This window comes from Sinohyriopsis cumingii, chromosome 5, assembly GCF_028554795.1.
Source record: "Sinohyriopsis cumingii isolate HCF-2022 chromosome 5, ASM2855479v2, whole genome shotgun sequence".
Taxonomy (NCBI): domain Eukaryota; kingdom Metazoa; phylum Mollusca; class Bivalvia; order Unionida; family Unionidae; genus Sinohyriopsis; species Sinohyriopsis cumingii.
This window is the reverse complement of record NC_142965.1, coordinates 75,534,335-75,547,058: the sequence shown is the minus strand read 5'-3', so window position 1 is coordinate 75,547,058 and position 12,724 is coordinate 75,534,335. Positions and strand designations below refer to the sequence as shown.

Sequence of the window (12,724 nt, the reverse complement as noted above, 5' to 3'; positions counted from 1 at the left end):
GCCGTTTTAATATCGCCGAGTTTTACGTCAGCAGTCAACTGGCTGCCAAAGAAATCATCGGCGATTTTTTATTAAGTTTTTGAAAATTTCTACGAGTATTTAAAAACATATTGACGTGAACGTCATACTCGGCTCGTAGCATGGATAATTTAGTATCTACTGTATTATAGCCAACTTCTACATATTTTTTCTTGTGGCATCTTCATCATTTGTTGTATCTCATAAAACAGCTATTTTATTTCCGTTCATACTGAGTTCGCCCGTCATTATATCACCAGTTGATTTTACACTATTAGCAACACCTTTTCCTTTTTAATAGTTGCGTTTTGTATATTTGAGTCTCTGATTTTACCGTCATTAGTAAATACCGGAATGTTATCCGTAGTAGCACCAAGAACTTTACGAACTATATCATTCCAATTAATGTTACTAGTCTTATGAAAACCGCATTTATCCTGCAAAATGACGACCTCATCTCGGTCAACTCCAGAGAGGTTCATAATATCGGCAAGCTCGTCTTTAGTTGCGTTATTCGACAAATCAATGTCATCTCTTTTTCTTGCCCTTAGTGTTACCACTAAGAGGAGATCTTCCGTAAATATCAACCATTATGCTTTAAGATCTGTTTAAAACGACGCGGTAACATGTATAATCGTGCACGACTTTATGAGGTGGTAATGCTGATATTGATATGGCATTGAGCACATTAATTACTTCACGACCACATATTGGCGGCTCAGTTTATGTTTGTGTTGGTAATGTTGAATCCAAATTGGAATGTTTCTGGTGTATTTTAAAAATTGATATGCAGAGGAATCTCGTCTGAATCAAAATGAATAGAACTACGTGGATCAATTGCGTATGCAACCCAATGTGTTCCTGGGCCAAAATTACTATTAAGATTTATAATACCTGTTTCAAAATTGTTTGGTTGTTTTTGGTAATTGGTCACGCATACAACCATCTCTAACATTTTTGATTTTAATATTTTAGGAGCGTTGAGTAAATCAAAACTCGACATAAGCAGAATTAGCTAAGTTTTCCTGGAAGTCTCAGACCTTTCCCGTACCGTTGAGGGGTTCCTGGTAATCTTAGACCCCTTCCTTTTTTATATCCTTTTCTATTATTTTATCAATGAGCATGCTACCAACCTTGCCGTCAGTACTGCTTAAAACACCAAGTACAGCTGTTTTTGCAATGGCTGGGGTTGCAGCGAATATTAAACCTGGTATAGCTGCAAGAAGTGGAAATATTCCACTAATTTTAACTAACTCTTTAATAGCGCTCGGAGAAAGATGAAGTTGAACTCCGTTTTTGATTCTAAAGCCTTATTAAAATGTCTGAGTTAAGTCTTGGTTAATGATAATTTGTTTGGACCACCACCATAAATTTGATCCTTTTTTAGTGATATTTTTATTCCGCATTTACTTCAAAGTTTGCTTGTAATTTTTTCACCTGTCTGGGAGTCAGAGTGACATTAACGTGACTATACGACTTTATTATAATATCATGAGCGATTTAATTACATGTCTTCTACTGGTGCGTCAAAAACTCGCATTCGTCCACCAGCACCTTCAAGTAGCATTGATTTATCTGAAAGAATAACTGCAATTGCTCTATAATTAGGAACATCTCCAGCGTCTCTATTTACACGAGATCGAAAATGAATATCAACAACAGATTGTCTAGATAAATCAAGATGTTCCATTGAAAAGTAATAAATGGGATATAAAGTTCTAAAATCTAACTGTGATATTTGTAAACCAGTATCTATATTTTGATCACGTTCCATAAAAGTCATTAAACTATGATATGCACGTGCTACACGATTTAATTCAAAATTTAACAATATATCTTCAGATGGTTCTTGATATCCATTTATCCTCAGTGAAACTTCAGAAACTCCAAATTTGTCAAATATCATAGGACTTTCATCCTGCGAATTTACTCGTTAATTATTTTGAAAAACAATTTTAAAAAATATGCCTTGGCGCAGAAACTTCTTGTTGTGATGCTATTTGTCATGGAAAGAAACCCATTAACATTTATCTGAACGCTATATGTAGTTACAGCCTGAATCCATAAAAAAGAGTAATGTTTGTTATTCGGTAAACTTTGGAGCCATTACCGGTATCCACAATGAAAGTTTTGTTAGTAATGCTTTACCAGCATCGCCTGGAACTCGCCAGATAGCATCATCGTCAGTAGCCTTTCTTACAAGTACAAATGTATGCTTAGCCCCGAAAATAACCTTTCTAACGTTTCTACAAAATCCAAAGATGTGAGAGAGTGGAATCGAGCAAGAAAATCTTCTATTACCTTTTAACATGGATCGAAGTGTTGTAAAACCTACGTTGAAGCGCGCATTAATCATCACAAGTTGTGAGTCAACATCACCGGAGTTGGCAACGTTTCTTGATTATCCCATAATATACTGTATGAAATTCAGTATTGTCTTTAGCAAACATCATTGACGGGCCAGCTGATCTTGTATACTCATCACAATATCTTGCTAGATCTATTATTGTTGTAGCAGCGTCGACGCTTTTTTGAATCGTTTCAATATTTCTTCCATCATTCATGCATGTAGCATTGTCGAACAACGCTATAATTACGTTATTAACAAAACTTATTCTGTCAGCGGCGTTATATTCAGTATCGTCTGTTTTAATACTTTCCTCTTCTACTTAAATAAATGCTTCGGCGGGTATGAAATACCTACTTGTATCTTGAACTTGTAATTCGATTCTTCCACGCTGATTTGGTTGTCGTGCGTCACAAAAAATAAAACTGATAATCGCGTACAGATTCATCTTTGAGAATTGGTGCGTCCATACTGAACGCTTGATCAGATACACGTTTGAACATTTTATTATAATTGTTATTATTTAACACGAAGACCACTTCCTGCTATTAAAATTGCCGTTATATTTGTTCCTGCTTCACCAGCCAATTCTGACAGGTTTTGATTTACAGCTTTGTTTATTATTCTACTGACATTTGCAGGCACAACTTCAGTGCTAGGTAATTTTACTGGTTGTGATTTTTTCGTCTAATTAACCGTGCTGGTCTATCCTTGATTGTCGAGAACGCTTTACCGGCATGATTACTAACAGCGCCATTGCTTTTATCACGAGCAGCCTCAATAGCCTTCATCCCTAATTGTTGTACAATTGGTATTGCTTTTGTGGCTATCCTTCTAAACAGACCCGTAACAACATCACCGAGTCCATTTCCGTAAGTCGATATGAATGAAAAAGTTTAAAGCTATGTTAAAAATATAAAACACACACACACTTTCCATATCATTTTTTGTTTAACAAGTTTAAGTTGGAGTAAATTTATAATAGCAAAAAATTAAACTCTCCGGATAGCTTATCCATTATGACAGTTTCCGTTAATATATGAGACCAGGATACTTCAGTGGTAAGATGAATTATAAATCATAGACATAATTGTTCTAGAATAGTACATTTGTTTACCTTTGTTTCAATACAATCACAATAAATGGTATTATTACTAGCTGATTGTGTTGGCTAGGGGCTGTGACTGTTCTTACTACTTATCCGAAATAATTGGGCCCGTAAGTGACCTAAGTCTACGATACAGTTAGTTTTCAAAGCCTATATGTACATGAAGATTCAAGCTTGTCCATAACCGACATGTAAGAGGTAACAAATCAAAACCTCCGTTGTTAGGTGAAATGAATATGTTTAAATATATGTTTTTCAGAGGAGCTCCTATTTGTTGTCTTTCATCATCAATTGTCCGGTTCACTGACTATTGAGACTGCATACACGGTATTGAGATTGCATACACGGTATTGAGATTGCATACACGGTATTGAGATTGCATACATGGTATTGAGATTGCATACATGGTATTGAGATTGCATATACGGTATTGAGATTGCATACACGGTATTGAGATTGCATACATGATATTGAGATTGCATATACGGTATTGAGATTGCATATACGGTATTGAGATTGCATACACGGTATTGAGATTGCATACACGGTATTGAGATTGCATATACGGTATTGAGACTGCATACATGGTATTGAGATTGCATGCACGGTGGTAAATTAAAATACAGCTGTGGCTGTCTATTATTGAGATTGCATACACGGTAAATTAAAATACAGCTGTGGCTATCTATTATTGAGATTGCATGCACGGTGGTAAATTAAAATACAGCTGTGGCTGTCTATTATTGAGATTGCATACACGGTAAATTAAAATACAGCTGTGGCTATCTATTATTGAGATTGCATGCACGGTGGTAAATTAAAATACAGCTGTGGCTGTCTATTATTGAGATTGCATACACGGTAAATTAAAATACAGCTGTGGCTATCTATTATTGAGATTGCATACACGGTGGTAAATTAAAATACAGCTATTGATGTATATGTTCACGCCAAAATTATAAATTATATGAAAATGAATTCGTTTTGCGGTAAATACGATATCATACTTCTTAGGTTTACTTTTCGAACGTCATGGGAGGCATCATTGGGTGATATATATTTTTGTCAATCAACGCATTATATAAACGCATTATATTACCCAGAAATCTGGCATTAACTGTGATTTAAAATAGGTGACTGATCCTTCTTTGCACGATATTCTTTATGATATAACAAATTTCAATTTTAAGCAACATAATTCTATTTTCTGTTCTACATGTGAGATCTTCGATGCCAATTCAAATTTCTCAGAATCAATATATTAGCCCGTATATGCTCAATATACTTTTGTAATCCCTATGGGGTATGTATTTGCACCGCCTTACCAGTAAACTCAAGTTACCTATACCAGGTATTTTCATAATATTTACATTACCTATTAAGGTCGAGCACCTGTCGTATTGCGAGATAAAAATTGCTGTAGACCGTAACGTGTTATCTAACATAAAAATTTTGTTAATTAGCGATGAGGATGAAACCCTAAATATATTACGAACTAATATGCCTGCCGTACAACCAAGACAACCAATTATGTACTTGATACATTTGTAATTCTCGAATATATGTCCATTTGCTAAAATGCAATGGCCCTAAAATATTATGTTTTACAGTAACTTACTGGGTAAGCTTACCTGTGCAGTTGGATGTGTTCAGTATAACCGCACAGTCGACTATGGTTAATGTGTAAACATACCGCATTGGAGGAGTTTGTTGCGCTACTGGTGAGTACGTATTATGAAACGCAATGACTCGGGGTGTGGGGTTGAGATGGGTTAGTATTTATTCATCGTTAGTTCGCTGAGGGTGGGGTGGTGGTTCCAAATGCTGACGTCCCAGAATGATAAATAAAAGAGAGGCATAAAGAAAGTGTTCTTGTAAGTGCGAGGTAGTTAGATAGTTATACAAAAGCGAAGCTGTCAATTTGAACATATGATATATCAACAAGGGACACTATATAAAGAATATCTGTTTTAAGAACATACATTAAGATAATCTGTGTTTGTTAATATTACATATCTGGGTCTAAAATCACGCGTATATGTCAGAAAAATATGTACAAATTTTGACTGTGAATGCTCTCCTGTGTAATCCTCTGATAAAAGTTAAATATAAAATGTTAGATGGTCAAAACGCAAGGATTAATAGGGTGAGCAATTTGCATTGTTTAATGATTTTAATTCCCGTGACAAGACATTACCATGGCTTTAGCTTCTGTTCCCTCTGGTACAATTTAATAATTTCAAAACTTTTTTTCAGAACCGGTATAGCTAAGGATTCGAAGGTCACGCTCAGTTATAAAAAGACAACATTAGTTTTAAGTAAGACAAAGATGAATAATAATAATAATAATAATAATAATAATAATAATTATTATTATTATTATTATTATTATTATTATTATTGCCGTTGTTTATACAGCATAATAAAGGGTTGGACAAATGAGAATTTCGCATCTATCATTTTAATCAGACATCACACGAGGACATATTTATCTGCTGTCATAGGTTTAGTACGTTGGTGTTGCATGTACAATTTAGACAGCAAAGGACTCATTTGACTAGCTGGTGAACAATCTACCTACTGACCTACCTGTCTATCTGCTTATCTTAATTAAATCGATGTTGTAATCATAAATTACTTGCGCTAAATGTCCATTTCCTTATACTCGATCTGAAAATACATGTATTAAATATTGGTTTCGTTTCGTCTTTTACAGCACAGCATAATGAAGATACTGCTGAGACAATTGGAGTAAAGTGCCATCCCCATGGAAACTACACGGTAGACGAACCCGGTTGGTTCGATGGCAGGATTCGAACTCGCACCCATCTGGATTCATGTCTGGGACACGAACCGGAACCTTTGAGTACCGGTACCATTTCCCTGTCAGGCTCGCTTATATAGGTATTTAATATACTATTGTATACGGATAATCTCATTATCGCAAAAGATGGTATTCTTTCTGCATATGACAATATATGACAGTTTTGGAATAACAGAGCTTTGATTAAAATACAGACCTTTTAGGAATGCCTCATGCTTGTTAACTTACTATGCTGTTATATTCGTAGAATAAAGAATCGAAAGTGAAAGCAACCGTTGCTATTCTTCTTTGAATATTTGTAAAGCATGGTTTGTTTACTTCTGTTCTCTTACTAGCAGTTTATTTTTATGTACAGTCTTCCTTCTGTTTCACCTCTTTTTACAAATTTCAATCCTGGTTCATACACCAAATATTTGATTCGCAAAAAAAGATGATTGTATTATGTGCTTTACATTTACAGGTGAACCATCTGCATAAGCAATAACATTGAAAACAACATAATATATAATGATTATACAACAATGAAAACGAAATGCATTTAATATCCTTAATGAATGAAGTTCATCAGAAGGTGTGTCTGCTCTGCCTTGTGGAATACGTCCACAAGAACCACCAAGACAAAGAAAAGAGCTTTGCATCGTATACCTGAATGTTCTTTTCGTTTTAAGATCGAGTGAAAACTGACCAAAACCTCGATTCTTTTAGGGAATTGATTAAGAGTTGGTACAAAAGCTTACATCAGTTAAGATACTATTATTTTTTCATTCACAATGGGTTCGAAGCAAAACAACAGAAAAGAGCCGTACAATGGAAAGCAAGACAGCTGTTCTGCCAGAAGTGAAACAAAAAGAAAGCGACAATATAGCACACAGTCACATGATACAGAAGTATCATGTATGTCACAAGAAACGGCAACGACAGGTTTGTCCTTTGAGACCAATTCTAACATGAGCGTGAGCAAACGGTCATATGGCAGAAGTGTAAGCTTTTGTTTAGAAAACGAAGACATTGCGGATGATCTTTGCAATGACTCCGAGACTAGAGATAGTTGCATTGATAATGCTTTTAATAACAATACAAGTTTGAGACCCCAAACTAATAATAGTGCAGATCATGCATACAACGGCATTTCCACCGAGGAGATAGGCCAAGAAACTATGCCAAAACACGTGTTTAATCCACCGTTGAATAACTCAAAAGGATGCTGTCATAACAGTTTTAGCGAAGAAAGTTGTAAGCAACCATTGCTTCGGAGGCAGTCCACATTTTCAAGGGGGACTATAAACGAGCATCCAAGTGACAGCGAACTTGAAGCGTTGTATGCAGGCCTTCAGGGGAATTTTAAGGACTCTGCTCATCCATGTGTTTGCAAATTTGACCATAGCCAGTGCCAAAAACTGTGTTCTTCGGTCAAAGTATTGAAAAGAGTTGTGTTTGTCTTGTGTGTCTTCAATATTTTTCTTCTGATATCACTGATAGTTGTTCCCACATTCACTGTGTTATACATTCAAGCCAGCAAAGAATCAAATCCGACAGCACAGTCAACAAGCACTAGCGATCAACAGAAACACGAACCTAGCGATCAACAGAAACACGAACTTTCCTGTGTTAAGTGTGAATCCCTCATGAAAAACATTCCCACTTTTATAAAGACGCAAAATACCATAAAATCCATTGGAGATGATAATGGGAGATGCTGTTTTCATGATCCAGGAAAATTAATGACCATCCTAAATCAGGTGCTCTCTCTCTCTCTCTCATAACTGCAGGTTCTAGGCACACAAATCACTTTAGACTATTCACGGAGTTCAATGTTGTCTGCATCGGCATAATATTTTTTTTGTGCATGTATCTGATATTGTGGAGGAGAAACGTAACTCAACTGGTATAAAGTGTGGTCTGACCCATTTTCACTATGATTGATGCAATAAAATATAGTCTATATGAACAAAATTAAGAATATTTTACTTACATTGAGAAAATGAGAAACTGACATTCAAACGTTTAATTTCCAAAACATATTGCCGACTATTTGTTAACACTTAGTAGAATACCTGGCCAGCATATAATATCTTTTTGCAGATATCTGAGGAAGCAATAGAAAGAGCAAAAGGTTTGTCTGTCCTCTCTCTCTCTCTCTTTCTCTCTCTGTAATCTCGATCTGAATGCACATACCACTACAAAAAGCTTCGATCCCAGTGTGGTATCATTGATTGATTGACAAAGAAGATTTTGAGAAATATCTTGATAATAAATCTTCCTTAAAGGCATAAGTTCAAAAGCATGCGTTGACTGACCTATTCTGTGTAAAGCAATTTAAACATTTTGTAGTCTTACTGCATACAAAGTATGATATCAGTTTCCTTTACCTACAACAATACGTGATCGCAATATAGATTGCTGTATTGACATACAATATAAATGTTGTGGTGTTTTACCTGTAAAAAAAACTGATTATACGTCAAGTCAGATGATACGTTATTATAGTACGTAGTATTGGTTTCATTACTGTTTTGTTATTTACTTTTTACTAAACACAGGCAGTGTTTGTATCTCTTGCCCTTCGGGGACCAGTGAGGGTGTAATCACGCCGGCTGTTCATTTAAAAAGTCGAGGAAACGGTCTTATTACTGCTGCCGAGATCTTTGTCAGAAGTATGTATCCTCTCTCTCTCTCTCTCTCTCTCTCTCTCTCACACACACACACACACACACACACATACAAATCCCATACGCATGTGCCATGATGCAAAATATATCCCAAGATTTTGCTCTTTTTGTTTTCCTCCGCAGCATATCATTGATAGTGACGAATTGTAAACTTGAGACAAAGTTTGATTTTTAATGTTAGTGTTTTCTCTGTCGTCATTGTCGTTGTGTAAGAAGAAGAAAACGTAGCCTTTGTTACGGTTTCCGCATAATCAATTAGCAACCAAAGGAGTTATTTTCTGTTTACTCTCTTCTTATATGTGTTTTCCCCAGTTGTAGGTTTCAAACAATAGTCGCGAATTCAGCACTTGTTTATGTTTGACTCCCTTCTTTAAATTTGCTAGTAGTATTGTTTTCTTTACCTGATTGCGCTTACCTTTTAAAAGTTAATTATAATTAACGTTGTTTCAGCCATTTGTTGGTAGGATATAACACGTTGAATGAATTGAGTTCAATTGCATAATTGAATTCATCCCATATACTTTTGAAAACTGGACATGTGTTGATTTCTCTTACGATACATTTCTGGCATCATCTTTCTGCCACTAGGGTCTCTTTGACACTAATTAATTTTTCTTTCTTTTAAATTGTCTGAGCAATTGGTATATTTCACAACGCAGACATACACAATTTAGGAATATGGTAAAATTAAACATGATACGTTTTCTTTAGATTAAAATATGTAACAGTTCAGTATCTCACATATTTTGCAGAACCCATTGAATCAACTCATTTTGTTGGTTGGCAGCGCAGTGTTGCAAGGGATCATCAAGGACTTTGGGGTGAACTGAATAAGAATGGGGCCTCTGTCAGAGTTAAGGCGCCTGGCATGTACTTTATATACGCCATGATTCAACACAAAGGAAGTAATATTAATACCTCTGGCTCTGATAATATGAACACAACAGCGCTTGGTATACCTCGTGCGCCGCTGAAAGTAGCTCTTTACATATGTCCAAACGGGATTGATGGAGATCAGGGTCCTTGCTCCATTTCTGCAATAAATCAGAAGCATTATTCATCCGAGAATGGGGCCCAGCAAAATATTTATTTTGGACGGCTGTTTTACCTAAAGGAGAACGAAAACGTATATCTCGGCATATCGGGGGATTCCTTTATACATCAGGAAAGCGAGTCTCATTACTTGGGATTATATAAGGTGTAAATTCAACGTACTACTTTGCTCAAGTATACGGTCAAGGTCATGCAAAAATTCCATTGCAATTAATGTACTTTAATAGACTATTAACAGAGGCCAGCATACATATAATAATAACTCAAGCTCAGAAAGTAAACGTAACTTTTTCACATTTGATGAGAAATATAAACGGATAACACTGACTAGAGTTGGTTTATAACGTATTTCGTCAGAGGATATGTAACTGATTGTTGTAGCATGTAAATCAGTATGCTAATATTTTTTGAGTAGAGGCTTAGAATTTTGTTTTGTTCAGAAAATGCGTAAACTTGGTTAATTCCTTCTTTTACAAGATGATACTCGCGACACAATGCTACTTATTTACGTACATTATAGTCATGGGTAAATGCTTGGTTTCACTATTTTTTATTTAGCTTCCTTCTGGTTGGGTTATTTAGGTAAACCACCACTTATCCGGCATCTTTGGTTCCAAAGCCTTGATGGATTAACAGTTTTGCCGGACCAACCGAGGTCACGCATCGGCAATATAATGCAGTTTCATATGCATTATACACCTGCTCAGGACTGAGGTGCTGATCAATTGAAATTTGTCCACATACTCGGCAGCTCCTTTGTGGCCGGCAGACTGTTTTTCTCGACACACTTTATGCATGGCAATCCTATGACGCTTCTTGAACCTTTGAAGCCATCATTCACTATAATCATAATCATGTTCTACTTTAAGTTCTTTATGAAACAACTGAGCCTGGTCCATTTCCATCCTGCCCTACAAATCCATTCCATCACTCCAACATTGTCAAAACCATTCCACCATCACTTGGTCATACTCAGTACTCTTACCATCTTTCATAGTTTTGTATAATGTTCATGCGCTTCTTGCAATCAGTATCTGAATATAATTTCAATATTTTGTTTCTCTGCTTCTTTACATTGTAAACAGTAAATGAACCAATACCATATGCGTCACACAGCTTTTGCACGGAAACACCACGGTCCAGTTTTTTCAACAGCTCTTCTTTATCTTGTATCGATATTGACTGGTGTTTACGCTTGACACCACCACTGACACTTGCATCTTCCTTAGAAGCCATAGCTAGGGTTCAATGTAAGTAGAATAAGCTACGACTTGCACAAAATACAAGTATTACCGCCCACAACTGCAGTGTTAACAATCAGATTGCGCGCCCAGTAAACTAATTTAGCGGTGTTGGGAATTTCAAGTGCCCTATCGTAATTTTGTCCGGATTAAAAGAGGTGTCAGACCATTCGTTGATGGAAAATAGGTGGATTGCCTGTCTATAACACAGTACTAGTTCATACTATAATAAAGTACGAGTTCCAACTGTAATACAGTGCTAGTTCCTATTATAATACAAAACTAGTACATACTGTAATACAGTACTAGTACATACTGTAAATAGAGTACTAGTTCATACTAATATATTACAGTACTAGTACATTCTATAATATAGTCCTGGTTCATAATATATTACATTACAAGTTTATGATATAAAATTGTAGTTTTGGCAGTGCCACGAACGATACATATTTGATGGTGTGGAAACGTGTGACATATTTCGTCTCAATTTAGTGTAGTATTTTAGCTACAAGGGCGAAAATATCTAACTTAAACACTGTATGTAACTGCGGAATTTGAAGCAGGGTTTACGTGATTCAAATGACTTAATTGTAATTGTTAGACTGTGATTTAAGTGGAAGATGTAGAACTTATTTCTGGTTGGCAACCAACTGCATCCTCTGTGGGAATTAACATTTCATGCTATATTGCGAATTTGCTGAATTTCTCTTGAAAATGCGCTGTTGATTTAATGTTCTCGCTTCAATATAACGTTGAATCGGTCAGTCTATACATGTAGTGTGATATATTATGTTCAGTGCTAAGGTTTCTTGAGGATGAAGAAATATATGGGTCCAAATGGTTTTCATATATTGAATTTCAAACCTTTGTTTTACATTTTGCTTTGCTTGTGGTTTTGTTACGTTATACTTCGCTTCATTGCTAATATGTTGTTTCATTAATGTGAATACATTTTTAGGGATGGGGATGCGGGTTTGTAACGTTGATACCAGGCCCTGAAATGTGGTGTCTATTTAAACTGTATATAATGTTAATGATGGACTCAATCACACTATCAATAAATTGTAGATGAAAAGATTGAATTCAAATTTCAGTGTAAGGGTCTCAGATAAGATTTGTGTTGTATAATCAATTTCAATATTTGCCTATGATCTCAATTACCTGCCATTAAAGACGTTTCCAATGACAAGTTCTTCGATCTTTTTTCCTACTAGACACTAATGCCCCATGGTTCAGCCATTAACGTACTTACTAACGGGTAGCCACCAGTAGCTTCAGTGGGTAGGTGGTTCTTACATGGATTTTCTCGGGTTCTTCCTCCGACAGATCACCAGACTCCATGCAGAGCAGCCCATCTTGGGCTGAGATATGGCGATAAACCCCCAACACAGCAATCGCAATAAACTGACCACGAGCGGTGCGTAACTAGTATCGAACTAGCCTGAGCGCTTTCCACTGTTT

The 12,724-nt window shown here is 36.0% G+C and overlaps 1 protein-coding gene across 2 annotated transcripts; it reads left to right on the top strand.

Moving 5' to 3' along the window:
* Positions 1 to 4,945: 4,945 nt before the first annotated feature.
* On the top strand, positions 4,946 to 12,452 carry LOC149799473 (uncharacterized). Of its 2 annotated transcripts, none has more exons than XM_089958841.1 (6): positions 4,946 to 5,194; positions 6,190 to 6,377; positions 6,758 to 8,036; positions 8,380 to 8,410; positions 8,838 to 8,951; positions 9,719 to 12,452. In XM_089958841.1, exons 3-6 carry the CDS (start codon positions 7,068 to 7,070, stop codon positions 10,168 to 10,170), a joined length of 1,566 nt encoding a protein of 521 aa, XP_089814967.1. In that variant the 5' UTR covers positions 4,946 to 5,194; positions 6,190 to 6,377; positions 6,758 to 7,067; the 3' UTR covers positions 10,171 to 12,452. The 2 variants fall into 2 exon arrangements, with proteins under 2 accessions (XP_089814967.1, XP_089814968.1); XM_089958842.1 differs by having other exon boundaries at positions 4,946 to 5,198.
* The last annotated feature ends 272 nt before the right edge of the window (positions 12,453 to 12,724 follow it).

What these genes read in the sequence shown, in the direction of transcription:
- LOC149799473 (XM_089958841.1), top strand. Translation starts at nt 7,068, where the DNA reads ATGGGTTCGAAGCAAAACAACAGAAAAGAGCCGTACAATGGAAAGCAA. An exon ending in TAATGACCATCCTAAATCAG is followed by an intron (nt 8,037 to 8,379) that starts GTGCTCTCTCTC and finishes ATCTTTTTGCAG; the next exon opens with ATATCTGAGGAAGCAATAGA. An exon ending in TGCCGAGATCTTTGTCAGAA is followed by an intron (nt 8,952 to 9,718) that starts GTATGTATCCTC and finishes CATATTTTGCAG; the next exon opens with AACCCATTGAATCAACTCAT.